The 20,288-nt window shown below is 37.2% G+C and overlaps 1 protein-coding gene across 3 annotated transcripts; it reads left to right on the forward strand.

Moving 5' to 3' along the window:
• The first annotated feature begins 816 nt into the window (after positions 1 to 816).
• LOC113011204 (macrophage mannose receptor 1-like) lies at positions 817 to 19,599 on the forward strand. 3 transcript variants are annotated; one of them, XM_026150639.1, is made up of 32 exons: positions 817 to 1,304; positions 1,625 to 1,856; positions 2,050 to 2,406; positions 2,646 to 2,816; positions 2,958 to 3,113; positions 3,860 to 3,982; positions 4,425 to 4,562; positions 4,656 to 4,838; positions 5,875 to 6,029; positions 6,676 to 6,789; positions 7,422 to 7,537; positions 9,075 to 9,223; positions 9,313 to 9,512; positions 9,690 to 9,826; positions 10,163 to 10,235; positions 10,392 to 10,545; positions 10,692 to 10,730; positions 11,274 to 11,437; positions 11,548 to 11,609; positions 12,082 to 12,182; positions 12,414 to 12,562; positions 12,669 to 12,777; positions 13,871 to 13,995; positions 14,557 to 14,580; positions 14,903 to 15,005; positions 15,269 to 15,501; positions 16,598 to 16,763; positions 16,864 to 17,031; positions 17,110 to 17,229; positions 17,324 to 17,494; positions 17,783 to 17,812; positions 17,906 to 19,599. In XM_026150639.1, the coding sequence occupies exons 2-32, from the start codon at positions 1,778 to 1,780 to the stop codon at positions 18,154 to 18,156; spliced, it is 4,320 nt and encodes a 1,439-aa protein (XP_026006424.1). In that variant the 5' UTR covers positions 817 to 1,304; positions 1,625 to 1,777; the 3' UTR covers positions 18,157 to 19,599. The 3 variants fall into 3 exon arrangements, with proteins under 3 accessions (XP_026006424.1, XP_026006423.1, XP_026006425.1); XM_026150638.1 differs by lacking the exon at positions 817 to 1,304 and having other exon boundaries at positions 1,515 to 1,856; XM_026150640.1 differs by lacking the exon at positions 817 to 1,304 and having other exon boundaries at positions 1,515 to 1,856; positions 12,417 to 12,562.
• Positions 19,600 to 20,288: the final 689 nt, after the last annotated feature.

The raw sequence follows: 20,288 nt of genomic DNA on the forward strand, positions 1-20,288 counted from the left end.
TGAATATGATGTGTAAATTGATTTATTCTTGTACCTCCATGCCACAGTGGCTGAATTCTTCACCCCAGTGAAGAGGTGATCATTTTCTCCTTGTTTTAATAAAATGAGCCCTTTGGTCTTTGTTCCCTACAACATATCACAAAAAGGTTAATTTGCAAAAATCAAAATTGGCTGTATGGAAGCAGTAATATAGGATAAACTGTGGGACCCACCTTACAAGCTAGTTTACGATTATTTTAATTAAAAAAAAAACACGTCTATGCAGATGCCCACTGCTTAACAATACAACCACTATAACAATTTAACTTTTGTACCACCAGATGCTTCATTTTAAATCATGCTTTTTATTGGTTTTTGTTTTTTATTGTCTCTGTAAAGCACTTTGAATCACCTTGTTGTTGAATTGTGCTATTTAAATAAACTTGCCTTGCCTTGAATTTGGACACAGCCTGTGGCTGTATCTCAATTCAGGGTCTGCAGCCTTAAAGTACGCAGCCTCAATGATCCTCAAGGGCCGCGTACGTCCTTAAAATTCAGGGAAATTAAGGACGCATTTGAGGGCCGCATTTCGAGCAGCCTTCGAATTGGGACAGCCTTCGTTGCGTCGCGGTGACATAATCGGCCTTAAAATGCAGCCTTTAAGGCTGCAGACCCTGAATTGGGATACAGCCAACGTCTCTAGCCTTGTCTCCCCTTAGTCTCGTCAAGTGTGATAAGTCCCAGCTGTGCTCTCCTCCTGTGTCTCATTCCCTTGTTATCCCTCAGTGTATTTTAGCCCTGTGTTTCTCTCTGTCAGTGTTGTGTCGCCCCCTCATGCTGTGTGTGTGTTTCCCTCTGTGCTCCTAGTCTCTTGTCTCCAGGTTTCTTAGAGTTTAGTTTTAGTTTCTAGTTTTAGCTTGTTTTTTGCAAGTTTATTGTTTTCGGAGTTTTGTCCTATAACTGCAATAAAGCAGCCTCTTAGAGTTTACTCCTCTGTCTGAGTGTCCTGCATTTTGGGTCTTACATCTTGCCTGCCCCAGCTGTTTCATGACAATTACCCTATGCTTGTAATTATCAGTAATAGCTGCTCTCCGGAACAGATGTGAATCATGTTTGGCTATGCTTATGTTATGTACGGCCCAAAATGGCTTAAGTACCAGAACGTGGTAAGCTCTAATATCGACCAGTAAGGGACCACCACACTCACACTGCAATGGGGTACACAAGATTTATTTTTTCCCTCAGAGTCAAACTACTGGCTGAAGACACAACTCTGGCCGCAACTGTTGCAACTCCGCAACACTTAAATCACAATCTGAGTCCCTGTATCTTTCTAACACAACTGATGAATCACTCAGATGATGAAAACCTATCCTAGCTTCATGTCGATATCTACTCAGATGACTACATGACAAACTATTCTGTATTTTTATTGTTAGTGTTTTCTTTAGGGAAAATACTGTACACCACAAATTTATGTTGAGTTTTTGAGTTTGTATCTATCATAGTTGGAGAGTTCACTTACATGTATCTATAAAGTGAAGTTTTAACTTTAATTAATATTTTACTTTTACTATTTCAACCAAAGAGTTTCAAGGTTATTTATCTACACTGTTTGCTCAGTTGTCCTTAGCAAAATTCACAGTAACTTTCCCTCCCTTCTTCTTGTGAAACATCACTCATCATGATGAGGCAAGACAGGATATATAAAGACTCATGGTCGACAATCATTGCACAGGACCTAAACATATGTTTAGGTCCTGTGCAAGTAGCTCATATAAAAATATAAGACATAGGAATGGGAATACTAACAATGAGGATAACTTCTACAGCTTTTGTACTTCTCATCCAAACATTTGTCTGTTTGGCTTCAAATGGTACTGTAATTCAACTATTAATTTTATTTTTTTTCCTAAGCCTTTTACAGAGTATCGTGCATAATTAATGTCCTGCCTATCTGTACTATATGTAAGATTGTTATGTCCTCTATTTCTCTATAATCCTGTATAACCTATTCTTTATTTTTTACATCTCCAACAGTACTGTTTTTCAATATTTTTTTCTCTACAGATTCCCAATTTCAACTAATTAACAGGGCCACTGGTTTTTGTTTGGTAAAATTAAATAACCACTGCAATGACATTCGCTGGACATCTGGGGATCGACTTTTGGTTCAGAATAAGAACAAGTGCCTGGGTGTTCAGGGAAAAACTGTGGGCAGTGAAGTAAACCTGTATGATTGTGATGAAACCAGTGAGCTCCAAAAGTGGGAATGCATGAATGAAACTGTGATCGCTCTCAAAGGCCAAGAACTTTACATTGACCTCACTGCCGATAACACAGCTGTGCTCTCAAATAAAGTTGTGCCCAATAGCCACCTTACAATTTCTGGGACTTCCAGCGGTGCTTGCACAAGAACATATACAGGTAAATGAAATAAATAAAAATACATTGTAAAGTAATTCATGATAACTTTTATGGAAATAATATTAGTGGCATAATAAATTTGTAGATTTTCATATTTAGTTCCAAAATAATTGTAATGCAAAGATAGTGTGTCAAATGATTACAAGATGTTGATAAATGATAAAAGTATCATTTTGCTTAAACTATTCAAGCTATTCTTTGTTCTTTTCTTATATGTTTTCCTTATTTTGGTCCTTCAGAACTTTACACCATTGAAGGAAATGCAGCTGGGAGGCCGTGCATGTTTCCTTTCTTTTACAAAAGCAATTGGTATTCGGAGTGCACTGCATTTGACTCTCCAGGGAACCGTAAATGGTGTGCGGTTGAAACAAAATATGATCATGAACTCTGGGGTTACTGCCCAACTAACTGTAAGTACACAACAAATTCTAATACAGGTTTTCAGAGTAATAAGCAGAACCTGGACATCCAAATTTAAATGTTGAGGAACGCCATCTTGAGGTACAAGTTCAGTGTAACACTATAATACCTTAACTGTGTTTGTGTCACAGCCAAAGAAACCTGGAACAAAGACCCTACAACAGGAGCATCTTATCAGCTGAACACACAGTCAGCGCTGACCTGGGATCAGGCTGATGCCAGCTGCAAACAGCAGAGTGCCTCCCTGCTCAGTATCAGCAATCCTCATGAGCAGGCTTATATTTCAGGTAAGGAGACAAGTCTCCACACTACACTGAATATATTGAAAACAAAACATTTCATTTAAGCTGAGGTTTGACAAATAGCTAAAACTTGAAACATTAAAGTTACTGTGTTAGGGCTATGCGATGTGACCAAAATTTTGTACTCCAATTTAAGACATTTATCGTCACAACAACGAAATATATATATATCACAAAAATTTTAATTTTTATGTAAATTCTGTGAATCTCGGGACACTCAACTTGCTTGAAGTGTTTTCAGCTGGGCGTTGTGTACCTGGAGTCAAGTGTTAGGGTTTAGACATAAGTTGTAACGGCCACCATTTTCTTTGTGAGTATTTATTACACGGCGTGCTGCTGGGAAAAGTCTGTTCTAACGTTTGAGTCTAAGGTTTATTTTTTAGCACCTAAAAATACACATATTATGCATATTCTGGCACGCTGGGTTTACCGTCGTTGTTGCTAACCACAACGCGTAAAAACAGTTGCTTGTCCATCCGTAGTGTAGTTATTTTAAATATAAGAGAAAGAGAGAACTTTAAGAAACTAATATAGCCACTACAGTGACCATCAAAAGGATTAAAAAAATATTGCCGTAAACAGTTTATTTTGCAAAACCATGAAACAAATGATAACGTAATATGTGGTCTGTAGACTGTAGACACTGCTCCAGCTGATGATTATGTTTTGAGTATTACACTTGGTAACTTTTGTTTTCTCTGTCTCTTTTGTCTGTTAAACTCTACTGACAGCACTATTAGGGGCAAATTGGGGACAGGAGTACAAGCTCTGGGTTGGACTGAGCTTCCAGGATTTAGATTATGTGTGGAAGTGGTCTAATGGGAATCCTTATGCATATCTGAATTGGGATTCAGGTAAGTTTACTTTCAAGTTTCAGGAGCTTGTGTTACCATTCTGATGATAATTTATCTTACTATTGTTAAATTATCTCATCAATTCATCTTGATCATGTTTGCCATCTGTTTTATTTATATAAGAAATCTTGTCTGTTAGCAATTAAATAATTTTTTCCCTATTTCTTATAAATTTCTTCCACATGGGTGTGCTAGCCACACTGTAACCTTTTACTGGTCAGCAATTTCAACCACTGCTAAATTATTGTGGTGGCGTTGTGTGTCACATAACCTTGTCACTCTTGGGTAGAAATCATAGGCCTTTACTTCTTTTCCACTAAAACTAAAATGCTCATACACAATACACACCATGCTTCTAAATATCTTGAGAATCCTGTGAATGGAAAGTTGCCGAGTCTCATCTCATAAGTGACAAGTTTCATTTACCATCACTGCTCTGTAGGACATCCAGTTTCTAATCCAGGATATAAGTGTGGAATTATTGATGGCGCTGTTCAGTTTTCTTGGCAAAGTTCAAAATGTAACAAGAAACTGGGATACATCTGCTACAGTGAAGGACCTTTGGATGCACCTACTGAAGGTATAGAAAAAAAATCCCTTCTCTACCCTTCTCTTAAAAAACTTGATTGACTCTATTTCTTTGATCTTCTTCTTTTGTTCTTTTGGTTCATAGCTCCCGAGAGTGGATTTTGTACAGCACCCTGGATCCCCTACAATGGCCACTGCTTTTACCTTTATCGTAATGAAACAAAAAAATGGTCTGATGCTCAGAAAGCTTGCGGTAAAGAAGGAGGAGACCTAGTAAGCATTCGTAATGTGGAGGACCAAAGCTTCATCATCTCTCAACTTGGATATGGTATGGCAATAAAAACTTCTGAGCACCATTTGCATTCCTTCAACATAATCTTCACACAAGACTTCATATCCATCTTGTTGGTAATTTCCCCACACGTCTGCCCTTTTAAAATGAAATATTTTTGAGGCACGATCTAATATGATTATGTTGGTATGTTTCTGGATCAACCAAAGTAATGTTTGTCCAGGTTTAACGTTGCTTGTTATCAATCACATTGCAGTGATGTCATAGTGTTGCGATGTGGAAACACCATCACATCGCACACCAAACTCTAATCCTAACCCCATTACCCAAACCACGATCACATACTGATGCCCAACTCTAATCCTAACCACTCCCTTTTCTTTTCCAAGTTGAAAAGCTATGACATCATAACAATGTGATTGGTCAGTTGCAATTTCAGTCCTGGACCAATATTATTATGTTGATCCAGAAACAACACCAACATAAGTTATTGCTAAAGTTCCAGGAAGTTTTCAGCTTGTGTTTAAGTCATAAGAAGTTGCCTCTCCTTTATTTTCCAAATGTCTAAGTTGGGTTGAACATCACACTCAAAAGTTAAAGACACACCAAACCCAGATATTAATGAACATCTTATAGCTACACACTTCATAAGAATGTGAGCAATCTTTTCCTAGGAAAGAGGTCTACTGCTGTAGTTTCAATGTACAACTCTCCTCCAACTTAAGAAAATGCAGTTCTCTGACAACAGGTAATAGTCATTTCCAACTGTTTGCCAACAGGTAGACTTCCTCTTTATAATAATGACCATTTGTCAGTTGTTAGTTTTTGGAATCGACTAATAATTTGGCAGGTCTTTATGCCTATCTCTTCATAAGCATTTAATCACTTCCTGTTGTTTTCTGATCCCTGTATCACTGCACATCTCACATATGATAAAGTTTCCAGCAATTCTGGCAGACAACAATTAGCAACAGTCTAAAATTTAGATGTAAAAGTAGCAACTAAAAAGTAGCAAATGAGCAGAATGTATCAAGAAAATTATACAACAATTAATGTTATTTTCTGTCTGCAGCATCCACTGATGAACTCTGGATTGGACTAAATGACAGGAAGAGAGAGAGGCTGTTTGTCTGGAGTGATCATTCTCCTGTGAGTTACACTAGCTGGGACTCTCAGGAACCAACTGTCACCTCTGAACAAGAAGACTGTGTTCTGATCAGAGGGGAGGTAAGGTGCACAGTGTGGGAGTGATTATTGATGATTATGACACACCAGTGTTTTTCTGTAAAACTATGCAGTTCTGTTAAAGAACACTCTCTCTAAACCTATGCAGCTATGTATCACACCTTACTTCACAACATACAGTATACACATATTGGCCAAAGTAAATTTCAAAACCTTTGCCACATGTTTAGTCTGGGACCTGTCTTTAAATCTCTTCTATGCACATATGTATATAAGCACATATTTCCACTATATTCTAACAGTGTGAGAAATGTATTGTTTCAACATCATAAACATAAAAAAGGAAATGTTATGCAGGAACTTCTTGTAGGATTGTTAGGAAGGCAATTTAAATCAGTTTCACAGCAAAAAGATGATTTAGCACTCTCTGGAAGCTGCCCTGCTACTGCTCAGCCTGCTAGTAGATGAACCTATGGTATGAATTTGAAAGTCCTATGTTACTTCCTCTTTGAGTTATCGCATTCACATGATTTTTGAAACAAACAAAAGAAATACAATAAAAAAATAAAAATAAAAACCCAGTCATATCAAAGAGTATGAGGCTTTTGTTTTATGATATGCACCGCAGCCTGTCTATCTCTTGTTAATTTCAGTTTCCACATATATTTTGTTCTTTTCATTCTTGCAGAATGGAAACTGGGCTGACCGTGTGTGTGATGAGAAACATGGCTTTATCTGCATGAAGACAAGTGACTCTGAACCCTCTGGAGATGAAGTGAAGCTGAACGCAGGCTGCAAAACTGTATGTGAACCTTTCATATATTTTCCAAAGAATGTCTGCATCTGGTTGGTCTGAATGCACACATTCTGTTATCTGTTTCTGTTTTGTAAAGGCTGTTGTATATTTCAAATGGCACAATGTCTAAAGCTACTTTTGTGCCTGTGGTCCAAGAAATAGCTGGGAAACCAGCATACACGTGGGATATGATACCTAATCAAATAAATTGTATTTGGATGTTGTTTATAGGAAAAACAATTAAGAAAAAAAAGCAGGCAGATTCTCTTGATTAAATTAGCACGTGGAGTGAGTGGAGTAAGCTATCTCAGGATAATACAAAGTATTATCAAACTTTAAATTGTACATTTAAAATTTTACCCTAGTCTTAAAGTGTATATTTATTTTTTACTCTTCTTATATTTATTTTTGTGTTTTGCACTGAATGTAACTGGAGTCGTCTCGTCTCGCTATATACTGTTCTGTATATAGCAGAGATGAAAATAAAGTTTACTTTGACTTTGAAGTAGTCACACTGATGCAGAGTGATTCTGCATGTGGGGTCTTTCTTCTTGCTATCACAAAAAGATATGTACACAAAGACAGCATTTAACGACAGGCTTGAATAGTTCTTCAACTGTTGTTTCTCTGCGATGCAGGGTTGGAAAAGACATGGATCCTACTGCTACTTTGTAGGGATTGAGACAAAGACGTTTCATGAAGCCAACGATGACTGCAAGAGCTCAAACTCTTATTTAGCTGATGTTTCAACTGGGTAAAAAAAAGTTTTTATGATTCCTAAAATTTTTACCATAAAAAAAGGTAATATACAGTGGTGTAAAAAGTGTTTTCCCCCTTCTGATTTCTCTTGTTAAATCACGAATTAACTGTGATTAACCACATTTTTTGTAAAGTTGTGTTCAGTTTCACTAAATACACTCATGCCTGATTACCGGCAGATCTGTTGAATCAAGAAATCACTTAAATAGAACCTGTCTGAGAAAGTGAAGCAGGCTAAAATATCTGAAAAAGCAACACACCATACCACAATCTAAAGAAACACCTGAGAAATAAGTTCACTAACATCTGTCAGTCTGGTAAAGGAAAAGGTTTCAAAGCCATTTCTAATCTAATCCATTTCTGATCTAAAACACACCAAAAGTCCACCTTTTAATGGTTTAAGAAAAACAAATTAAAACATTTGAGTCATGACCTAAATCCAATTCAGATGCTGTGGGATGATGTTAAAAAGATGGTTCATGCTTGAAAACCCTCCAATGTGGCTGAATTACACCAATTCTGCAAAGGCAAGTGGGTGAAAATTCCTCTACAGAACTGTGAAACACTCATTGCCAGTTATCACAAAAGCTTGATTGCAGTTGTGTCACGGTCCTGGGTCGGTGACCCAGTGTTTTTGGTTTTGTACTTTTACTTTTGAATTTACGAAGTATGACTGTTTGTTTTGGTTTCTATCCTAGTATTTCAGGTTTCTAGTTTGGTAGTACTTCCTGAGTTCTTGTTTTTAGGTTTTGTTATTTGGTTTCCCAGTGTTTATTCTGTGCTCCCTCTTCTCTGTGTTCCTTCTGTCTGTCCATGGTGTTATTTTGTCTGCTCATGAGTCTGCGTCTGTTAAATTCTGTGTCTCGTCTGGATCTCTCTGTCTGTCGTGTACTTCCTGTTTACTTTGTAGGTCTGTGCCTTATGTCTGTGGGTTCAGCTTTGTGCTCTCCCTGTCTCATCAGTGTAATCAGCGTCAGCTGTGTCTCCCAGCTGTTTCCTCTTAGCGCTGTTCACCTCTTGTATTTAGTGTCTGCGTCTTCCCTGCTAGTTGTCGTGTTCTACCCTCACTTTTACTCTGTGTTCTGTTTGCCAGCCTGCCCACCTGTTTAGTTTGTTCCGTATTCACAGTTTAGTTAGTTTTTTGTTCAGTTTCTTCCCAGCAATAAAGCTGAGTATTTTGAGTTACTTCTGTCTCTGTGAGTGCTGCATTTTGGGTCCTCTCTTCCTGCCTGCCTGCACAAAGCCATGACAAGTTGTTTCTGCTAAGGGTGGCCCAACTGCTTAATAGGGAGCAATCACTTTTTCACACAGTAGGTTTGGATTTTTTCTCCTTAATAATAAACGCCTTCATGTTAAACTGTATTTTATGTTCACTTGTGTTGTCTTTGCCAAATATTAAAATTTGTTTGATGATTTGAAACATTTAAGTGTGGGAAAAATATTAAGCAAATCATCAAGGGGATAATCACTTTTTCACACCAATGTATCAAGTTGCAGGCAGTCTGTAATCTAACTTGTGTAAATATTTCCAGGGTGGATAATACTTTCCTTGTAAGTTTGGTGGGGCTGAGGCCAGAGAAACACTTCTGGATAGGTCTCTCAAACCTGAAAAACAGAGAATATTTTATATGGACCAACAATGCCTACGCGAGATATACTCACTGGAACACTCATATGCCAGGTAATGAAACAATCTCATGATCTATATGTAAACTATAGTTGGCAGGTGTCTTCACAAATGACAGCTAACATTTTCTTTTATAACACAAGGTCACGTGCAGGGTTGTGTTGCTATGGCAACTGGGCATTCTGCTGGCCTTTGGGATGTGTTGCCCTGTACCAATAAGGAAAAATACATCTGCAAACACCTGGCAGAGGGGGCAGCTTTAACCCCTGCTCCACCAACCACTGCCACACCTAACTGCACAGATGGATGGATTAAGATGCAATCCAGAGGCATCTGTTATAAGGTGCAGCATGTCTCTCTCTCTCTCTCCCTATGTGTGTGTATATAATTCTATTGAACTTATTCATAATAGGGATGACATAAAAACAGAGATGGCTGCCCAAGTTTAGTATATAGTTTTAAATGTACAAATATTACCAAAGCTTCAGATCACAATTCAGTTTCTTATATTTTGTTTAAGATCTTTCCAGAGGCTTCAGAAAAGAGAAAGACCTGGTACGAGGCTAGAGATTACTGCAGAGCCATTGGAGGAGACCTAGTCAGCATTCACAGCGGTGCTGATTTACTACGGACATACAATAACATCTACAATCATTGGTATAGTGTTTTCTGGTCTACAGTTAGAGCTACATAAGATGAAAATGTTTTGTATAGATTTTTATCATTACAAAAGATTAAAAATACAGTATTTTTTATATATCGTTAGCTTCATAGCATAAGTGCCTAAGTCATTGGACTAAGTCCAATGACTTAGGCACTTATGCTATGAAGCTAACGATATACAATGTAATTAATTACTGATGTAGAAGCCACCCCCATTTTATCCTCAATGATTGTTCAATGATGGTCATATTTTTGCAGACTAGTGCACCATTCCTCCAGAGAGTGCTAAATCAAGTATTAAACTTTGGAACATACATTTGTCCATTATAGGCCTAATCAATACTGGATTGGACTTAGTGCTCCTGACCCAGACACAGGTTATGTATGGAGTGATAGATCCCCGGTGAGTTTACAGTTTTTAACTCTCTACAATGGTTTATGTAGCCTAAATGATGATAACGATCAAGATGATGATTATTAACATTAATAATGTTACAGCTACTATTACAACTGATACAAATACTACTACTATTAATAATTATCTTGTTTTTGTATAAAGGTAAACTTCCAAGACTGGAAAGATGGAGAACCAAACAATAAAAATAACGCTGAATTGTGTGTTGAAGTAGAACCCGTGTATTGGGATAACATTTTGCTTTGGAGTGATGTGCCCTGTGAGAAGTACAATAACTGGATTTGTCAGATCCACGCAGGTAAAGCATGGTCACAGTTCTAAAATTCCTTTGCAACATATTTTTGAACTAGACATTTATTGTTGTCGGCCTCATGTATTCTCACAATGTCAAGCTGGAGGTGGTCACTAGTAATTCAACACTATTTTGTTTTTATACCTTTACAGGAGTCACCCCAAAGCCGGCTCCAGACCCTGTCACCCCTGGTATGTTGAGGAATTTGACCACATTGGCGGTCAGCATCTTTACATGACTTTTGACTTTCTATTATGATTACCAGGCCATGAGGCATACTATGCTGACACGAAACTAATGGATGCTGATTTACTGCATGGCGAATATCTGTGGCCAAACAGTATTATTAATTTTGTTTTTCTTGTAGAATGCCATGTAGAATTATATATGATAACTCATATAATACATTGTTTAATGTAACCCAACAACAAATCCAAAATATAAATAGGAACCTAAAGTTGCTCTTCTGAAGTCTCGTAAGATAATGAGATATTGGTTAAAAAAACAAAAAAACAAAACATCTGTTTACCTGATTGATACAGTATGAGTATAAAACTTACAGTGAAGAAAGTGAACTATGTAGTGTGAGCATAAGATCAAAAACATGCAGATTTTTTTTACTTAAAAAATTGTTCACTTTAAAATCTGCTCATCAGCTATATTTACAGTGGGTTTTTTTTTTCCTAAATTCAACCAGAGAACCACACACATGCACATTTCTTATCTATTCTCAGAGTATAACACGACCTCTGATGGGTGGCTAGAATGGAATGGGGCTCAGTATTACATTAATGAAAAGGCGATGGCCATGGAGGACGCTCGTACGTTCTGCAGACAGAGGCATGGTGACCTGGTATCTATCAACAGTGAAGCAGAAAGGATATTTTTATGGAAACAGGTAGGCAATGGCATTTGTAAAAGATTTACCAAGGCAATGGGTAAGGTGTAACTGAACAAACTGAAACTTCCACACAGACAGTTTTACTATGCATCCATGCTTTTGTGCAGATTTCAACAGGTTATGAGAATTCTTGGATTGGCCTATCTGTAGATCTTGATGGAACATTTCAGTGAGTATGAATTGATTTATAAAATTTAAATGCAACAAAATAAACTTAAATTTATGTGACACCATGTTAAAAATAGAGAGTACTTAGTGCAAGGCAGCATGCCAGATGTACGAGTATACCAGTTTTAATTTCATTTAATCATATCTTGATTGTTTGATATAAAATCTGATGGCTAGTATACAGAGACAAAATTACCTATTAACTACCTAAATACATATTAACTGTAAATTGTGGTTAATTTACATTTCTGTTTGTGATCTTTAACTTTTAATTAATATTTGTAAAATGAATCAGTTACTATTCCAGTTTGCTATCTTTCTTACTAACTTAATTCAGGTACTATAACTAAAACCAAAAAACTGTGACTAAAAGGAAGAAGGCAAAGAGTACTTTTACTTAAACCAGTATGTGACTGTGTTGGTAATATAAGTTTTTACAGACATATTTAAACCATGTGTCTTTTTACATTAAGGTGGATGGATGGTTCTCAAGTGGTGTTTCAAAGGTGGGATGAAAATCAACCTGAATTCAAGAACTTTGATGAAAACTGTGCTGTCATGACACATCATAATGGTGAGTGTACCGAAATAATAGGTATAGCCATAACAAGAAGAGCCCATAGAGAGTTTTTAGAGCACCTCTACAACCATGTATTCTGATCATGATTCTGCTTATTACATAAACTACAAGAACTGATAGCTGGCTTGTGTGATATCAAAACTGATTAAAGATAGTTGATTTGATTTTTTAAAATCTATCATTCGAGTTGATTATATGATTAATTTACTATACTCAAATGGCTAGCAGGATTCTGGCATGACTCCAACTGTGGGCTTGAGTATGCGTCCTTTTGTAAGCGCAGCAGCTCAACTCCCACAAACACCACTGCTGCAGTGCCTACAGTGTCCCCAAAAGGTGGATGTCCACCCCCTTGGAAAAAATTTAACTCTAAGGTCAGATATCTTTCATGTCTTTTAATTTTTCTGTTATTTACTGTTGAAGGGATATGTTCTCAGTGCTTGGAACACTATATTGATCTTTTTCATGTTTCAATTTTAGTGTTACAGCATAATTTTTAAGAATCAGAATTTAACGTGGCAAGATGCAAGGGAAAAATGCAAACAAAAAGGTGGACAATTGGCATCTATTACTTCAAGACAGGTGGAAGGTTTGTTTCATTTTCATTTTACTCAAATATGTATTTAGATCTTGTGAACTTCTCCTCTTATGTGGTCCATTTACTGTCATTGCAGATATCTGTTCTTAGTAGCTAAAATTACCACTGAATTTCTGTTGTTGTGCAGTTCTGGCATACCTACAAGTTAGAACTGATACCACGGTGCACTTTAGCAAGAAAATACAAACATGAATCAATTTTATTGAAAAGTTCCATTTTGGTCTCATCTGACCAGAGCAGCTTCTTCCACATGTTTGCTGTGTCCCCCACATAGCTTGTGGCAAACTGCAAACGGGACTTCTTATGGTTTTCTTTAAATAATGGCTTTCTTCTTGCCACTCTTCCATAAAGGCCAACTTTGTGCAGTGCACGACTAATAGTTGTCCTATGGACAGATTCCCCCACCTGAGCTGTAGATCTCTGCGGCTCGTCCAGAGTCACCATGGGCCTCTTGGCTGCATTTCTGATCAGGGCTCGCCTTGTTCGGCCTGTGAGTTTAGGTGGACGGCCTTGTCTTGGTAGGTTTACAGTTGTGCCATACTCCTTCCATTTCTGAATGATCGCTTGAACAGGGCTCTGTGGGATGTTCAAGGCTTGGGAAATCTTTTTGTAGCCTAAGCCTGCTTTAAATTTCTCAATAACTTTATCCCTGACCTGTCTGGTGTGTCCTTTGGATTTCATGGTGTTGTTGCTCCCAATATTCTCTTAGACAACCTCTGAGGCCGTCACAGAGCAGCTGTATTTGTACTGACATTAGATTACACACAGGTGCACTCTATTTAGTCATTAACACTCATCAGGCAATGTCTATGGGCAACTGACTGCACTCAGACCAAAGGGGGCTGAATAATTACACACACCCCACTTTGCAGTTATTTATTTGTAAAAAATGTTTGGAATCATGTATGATTTTCATTCCACTTCTCACGTGTACACCACTTTGTATTGGTCTTTCACGTGGAATTCCCATAAAATTGATTCATGTTTGTGGCTGTAATGTGACAAAATGTGGAAAAGTTCAAGGGGGCCGAATACTTTTGCAAGCCACTGTATCTCAACCATAAATCTTTGTCTACATTTTCAGTGTTTCTACTGTCTCAAATGGTTGATGCACCTACTACAGACTTGTGGATTGGTTTATTTCGGTCACAGTGGAAAACTTACTGGACTGATGGACAACCAAAGTCATATACCAATTTGGGTAATAATGTACGTGGGATAATCTAAATATATACATTAACTAATGAATAATTAAATGAATGAATTATAATAATAAATTATTGTGTTTCTCTTTCTGAGAAAACATTATACTCATTAAAAGTGAACAACCATAACTATATGTGCAACCTCTGTAGGGTCCAGGTATGGCCTCATGCTACCAGTAGTGACACTAACTCTAGTCAATGACAAAACTAGTGAAAAAACAAAGAGAAAGATGAGCAGGGAAAAAAATGTGAGGGTAAACCATTCCCGTTTTGGAGGGTGTCTCACTGTTGCCTCACTAGTGCACCTGTTGATAATGTTATTAACAGCAAATCAGCTGAAACCAATTAACAGCCTTCTCTGCTTATTAAATGATCAGTATCCCAGAACTTACACTGACTCGATGCTATACTTTGTTTAAAAAGTGTTTCTTTAACTTTGAGCAGTGTACTTGCACCATGTAGATACAGAATATAATTACCTATTGTGAAGGGTCAGATACTTAGAAATAATCTATAACTGTATATTCTTGTATAAATATTTAAAATCTCTGTGTTTACATTGCAGTATTGGTATTGGTACGATCAAATGGTAAGTAGTTTTTAAAACTTATTTGTAAAGTACAGTGACACTTTATGGCATGACAGTTTACAGTTCTTGTTGTATTTTACAAGTTCTACAGTGACAGAACTACTATTTAATTATTTATCTGTTATTTATATAGCTATATATTATGCAAGGGCACTCAAATGTTTGCATGTTTAAATAAAATAAGAAAGAAAACTTTCCTAATATAATCTGCTCTGATGATTAGACAGTAACCAATAATACAGTATATTGTATGTAGAAGTATATGTAAATTCCCTGTGTCACCACATAGCATCATTCTGTTGACCCAACTCTGTTTCCACAGAAAAACTGTTTTGTGATCAATACCAAGCCTTTGGTTGGTATTGGGAAATGGATTCAAAAGTCATGCAATGACACCAATGGATTTATCTGTCATCGAAATCTTGGTGAGTCCATTTCTAACCCCAGGCCTGTTGCCACCCAACTTCAGCTGCAGCTTCATCAGACTCTCTAAAACAACTAAAAATATGTTTTGACTTTTTTAGTCCTATAATTAATATCTATATCTATAAGTGATATATAAAATCTATGATCAAGAGTATGATTCCACATTGACAAAAGCTGTAATAGTTTTAAGAGTACCGTAGAGAGGTTTGTTATGTAAAAAAAAGTCAATAAATAAAATTGTTTCTATTCTAATCCTCAACAGACACATCTCACCCAGATTCTCCAGAACCAACAATTTCTACTAACTACATCAAAATACTCAATGATTCCATTAAGGTTATTCCTCAACAAATGAATTGGGATAAAGCTGCAGAGTACTGTAAAAATGACGATGCCCTCCTAGCTAGCCTGAGGAATGAGTGGATGCAAGCTTATGTTGAGCTCATGGCGCTGAATCTCAAGGCTCCTCTTTGGTTTGGATTACACAAAGTGCAGGTAAACTTATAAAAACCTATAAAAAGTACATAGCTCAATAATAGGTCAACCAGTTTGAAACTGACTCTGGTAAAAATTCTAAAACTTACCTATGGGTACAATAAATTGTTCCAACAAAGATTTTATCTAACTAAATAATCTGTGATTATGAGAATGAAATTGTCATTGATGGATAAATATACTGGTCCAGTTATTTATCCACTCATTCAGTTATTTATCCAGCACAATTTTTGCATGATAAATTTGAACTGAGATTGTGATCCATCCTCTTCTTATTATCCAATATAAGGATGTTGGAGGATGGAGCCAGCCTCAGCTGACATTTCTTATTAAAAGTCTAGAGCTAGCTGATGTTGTGATTCCGTTCTAGCTAGAAATGCACCACACCAATGGGATGGTTTTCAGTTTTTTGGCCGCAATAATAGTCCGTTAATGTAATAGTGACCAGTATTAACCTGTTACCTAATGTCAGCTAAATCTAGCCATCCCTTTTGACAATAAATCTTCCAGCATTAGGCAAACACATTTGAAGTTACTGTGTGTTTACATTCTGTACTCTCAATCATGGTTGGAAATGGCTGACTGTTATAAAGCACTGGCTAACTTGACTACATTTAAGGAAGGTACCAATAAATGTGATGTAAAGAAGCAGTTGCACGTAACACCAACAAACTCAAGAACACTCTTAAATTCGGCATTCATTAAATAAGCAGTGTGGCAGTGCAGCATCCCTGCTCCAGCAGGGAGATTCTCTGTGAGAGGAAGGCATGTTGAGCAACAGCACCTCTTAGAGTAACTGCATGTCTCTTTGGATTCTCCTCCGTGTTCTTGAGACTGAGCTGGGAGACACAGCAAACCTTCTGGAAATGGCACATATTGATGTGCCATCCTGAAGGAGCTGGACTACCTATGCAACCTCTGTAGGATTTTTTTAAGCAGTATAGATCACCATGCTAGTTTAATTCAACTGTTTTAACAGAAAGAAATCTCTTTTTATTGACTGTTTTACCCTCCATGCAGTTAAGCTTACTAAGGCAGATATTCCTGAAAACCAGAAAATATCGGTAACTGCTGTCTCATTAATCTTTGCTTTCAGATCAATGGTTCTTTCAGATATGTTGATGGATGGCATTTAATATTCAGTCGATGGGGTACAAATGAACCAAGAAAGGACAGAAGCTGTGTATACATGGATGTGGATGGAAAATGGAAAACCGCTCACTGTAATGAGACACTAATGAGTGTTTGCATGAAGTCTACAGGTACGACCAAACACACACACAGTTTGAAAGATACTGTTTTGACAACACAGTTTTAAAAGAATGTAATTAATTGATCCCATTGACATTACCTCATTCACAGATGTGCTGCCAACAGAGTCAACCATTTTTCCAGGAGTTTGCCCTCAAGACCCAGAGGCAACAATAGAAAACAAGAACTATATCTGGGTACCATTCAGGGGTTATTGTTATATTTTTATTACAGAGCAAACACACTGGAGAGAAGCATCCACCACCTGTGTAGCACATGGTAGGCAACCTATGTGAAAGACACGTTTATGCAATAAATTGCTGTAGTTTTCATTAACAACTGATTTGTTTTGTTAAGGTGGAATGCTTGCCAGCATTGAAGATTCCTCTGAGCAAAAATTTCTAGAAATTAACCTGAGAACTTTTCAAGATGGCTTCACATCTTTCTGGATTGGCCTGTTTAAAAAACAACACAAAGGTGATTTATTATTTTTGCTATGTTCTTTAAAAATATTATTTTGGGGAAAAAAATTACATTTTTACATCTCTTTTTTTTGTCTATTTGCCTGCAGAGGAATGGCTCTGGGTGGACAGAACAGCCATGGGTTACACTAACTGGGCTGAAGGTCAACCTTTTAATATGAGCTTTGGATCGCGCACAGGAGAGATTAGTACATCAGATGGGACATGGAAGGATATCGAAATATGGAATTATAGACCTTACATCTGCAAGACACCAAAAGGTAAAGTAATCTTTATTTATTGCAGTGTTTTTCTTTTTTTCCTTTTTATAATGCTGATTCAAATCAGTTGTAAGACTTTGACTGCATACATAACACAGTCATATGAATCCAAAAGCTGAAAGAAATACCTCTTGTGGGTCAGAATCTTGAGTGCACAGTCAAAATTAGATCCATTTATAAATGCCTGTTTACTCCACAAGAATCTTGAACAATTTATTTTTACTTTGAAATGAAGTAGAGCTACTTTTTTTTTTATAAAGTATCTTATTTGTTCTTTTTCTTTTGCAGTATTACTACCAACGCCATCACCACCAGCCCGTAAGTAACACCTCTTTTATCTATTTATTTTATGTAAAATTGTTACAAATGTTTTTTTTAGCTGATTACCATCTACTTTTTCACTCTGTACAGAAACTGGATTACCTCATCATCAGCGTGTCTATATAACCACTGCAGTTGTGTTAGTCATTACTGGGATTGCAGTGGTGGCAGTCACTGCTGTCTTCATCTTTAAGAAATTTGGTCATCAGTTACCCGCCCCTAACACCTTCGATAACCCGCTCTTCTTCAGTAGTAGGGTGTCACAGCCTGAGCAAGCTGACACCAGTATACTAGTAGAGAATGCAGCAGAAGAGAACACTGGAGATTTAATCAGTATGTAATTTAAATATTTTGGGCTCATTTGCATGGCCCATATGATTTCCTAGTATGTTATAAAAATTTGAGCTGAGGTGGCAGCAAGTAGCACATAATGGCTTACTGGAAAATAAAAGGTGAGAATCATCTCATATTATCATATTCTGTGAATGTAGGTTACATAAATGCTGGCTTTTGTTATTTCAGTTATGGTTAGGATAAAAGGTAGGGTAAATGGAGTTTAATGCATGTCCTAGTCAACAATCATATATGCATGCAGCAACCTGAAATATCAAGACAAATCAGGAAGGATCCATGGTTTCATGTTGCTGAAATTAGATTCTAACCATACCATCCAAATTTCACAACAAGAGCTCAGACTCACCAGACCAGGCAACATTTTTCTTCTATTGTGCAAGCTGACAGGCTGCTGTAGTCCATCTGCTTCAAGGCTTTACATGTTATACATTCAGAAATTATTTGAGTTACTCTTGCCTTCCTGTCAAGTTGTAGTAGCATCATCATTCTCCACTGACCTCTTACATCAATGAGGCATTATCATCCACAGAACTGCAGCTCACTGGATATTTTCTCTTTTTCAGACCATTCTCTATAAATCCTAGAGATGGTTGTGTGGAAAATTCCAGTAGATCACCAGTTCTTAAATATTCAGACTATATACACTACCGGCCAAAAGTTTTAGAATACCCCAATTTTTCAAGTTCTTTATTGCAATTAAATTTGTTCAAGTCCAATATATAGCTTGAAATGGTACAAAGGCAAGTAATGAACTGCCAGAGGTTAGAAAAAATGTAAGGTTAACCAAAACTGAAAAATAATAAACATTTCAGAATTATACAAACAGGCTTTTTTCAACGAAGACAAAATGAGTCAACAATTTAAAGCTGTTCTGCAGCAATGGAGGTTGACCCAGCCTTGAAAGCTACTACTAATTCCTACAGGTGTTCCAACTTTTCTGCATTACTTACAACCCTTTCTGTCTCAGTGTTGCAATACACTGTGGTACCTACCAACTGAGCATCGGTTGAACAGTATTGTACTGCAGAAAGTAGTGTGTTGCTAAAGAAAATGGCAAGAAAAAGGCAATTAACAATGGAAGAGAAACAGACCATCATAACACATAAAAATGTAAATTTTCCTACAGAAAATTTTCCTGCAAAAAAAAAGTCAAAATGTCAGTTAGTGGCTATCCATTTAACCATTTGCACTTGCTTATCCAGTTTAGGGTTGGGGGTGGTCTAGAGGCAAGGTACAACCTGGGCAGATTAACAGTCTGTCCCACAGTAGTGGCTATAGCTGTCAAAAATGGTATTGAGCATTTTTCTGAGTTTCTGCATCAACTTGTAAATTCTAACATTGTAACATTTGGGATTTTTGTATGCTTTTGTAGCTTTGTTGTTTGCTGTGGACTTGCTCAACCTGCTGAATTAAAGTTTTGTTCTGTTTAACCTGTCTACCTTCTTTGTCTGTGATTCATGACAATAAGTTGACACAAGTTGTATTCATATCATCATGATTCATGCTTAATAAAACAAGCAAGTAAGACCTATTCAGTTTGAAAAAACAGGCAATAATATTCACATGACGGCACAATTAATGTTTTGATGCTGAAACCTGCAAATTTCTCTTACTGTCACTCTTACCCAGCTATTTTGTCTACTAAGCAGTTTATAATTTGACATCTCAGCTGCTAAATTTTTGGATTTCTTCCTCTTCGTTAGGGTTCATTTCTCAGAGTTCCACTACCCACTTCCTCTTAACTAGGGCCTCTAAACAGTGTTTCAATTTTTAATTAGCCACTATGCTGTAGAAGATAAATAACTGTAATTGGCTGTGTCTGTGAAGGTTCTCAGTCATCCAGGTCATCGTAGTCTAAGGAGCTTGGAAAGAAAAGCGTCTGGACTTCTTTGAGTTGCTTGAAGACGTTTCACCTCTCATCCAAGAAGCTTCTTCAGTTCTAAGGTCAAATGGTGGAGAGTCCCAGATTTAAACCCAGTGGGAGTTTCCCCCCCAAAGAGGGACAAAGGACCCCCTGATGATCCTCTACCTAATCACATGAGCCAAGGTGTGAAAGCAGGTGTGGGTCCCAATCAGCGAGGGTTTCGGGTGAGCTCATTGTGAAACCTGGCCCCACCCT

Source organism: Astatotilapia calliptera, chromosome 18, assembly GCF_900246225.1.
Source record: "Astatotilapia calliptera chromosome 18, fAstCal1.2, whole genome shotgun sequence".
NCBI classification, from domain to species: Eukaryota; Metazoa; Chordata; class Actinopteri; order Cichliformes; family Cichlidae; genus Astatotilapia; species Astatotilapia calliptera.

Coding starts and splice junctions, on each gene's coding strand:
- LOC113011204 (XM_026150639.1), top strand. CDS start 1,778: ATGGGAATACTAACAATGAGGATAACTTCTACAGCTTTTGTACTTCTC. Junction 9,513..9,689: donor CCAGAGGCATCTGTTATAAG/GTGCAGCATGTC, acceptor ATTTTGTTTAAG/ATCTTTCCAGAGGCTTCAGA. Junction 10,546..10,691: donor GATTTGTCAGATCCACGCAG/GTAAAGCATGGT, acceptor ATACCTTTACAG/GAGTCACCCCAAAGCCGGCT.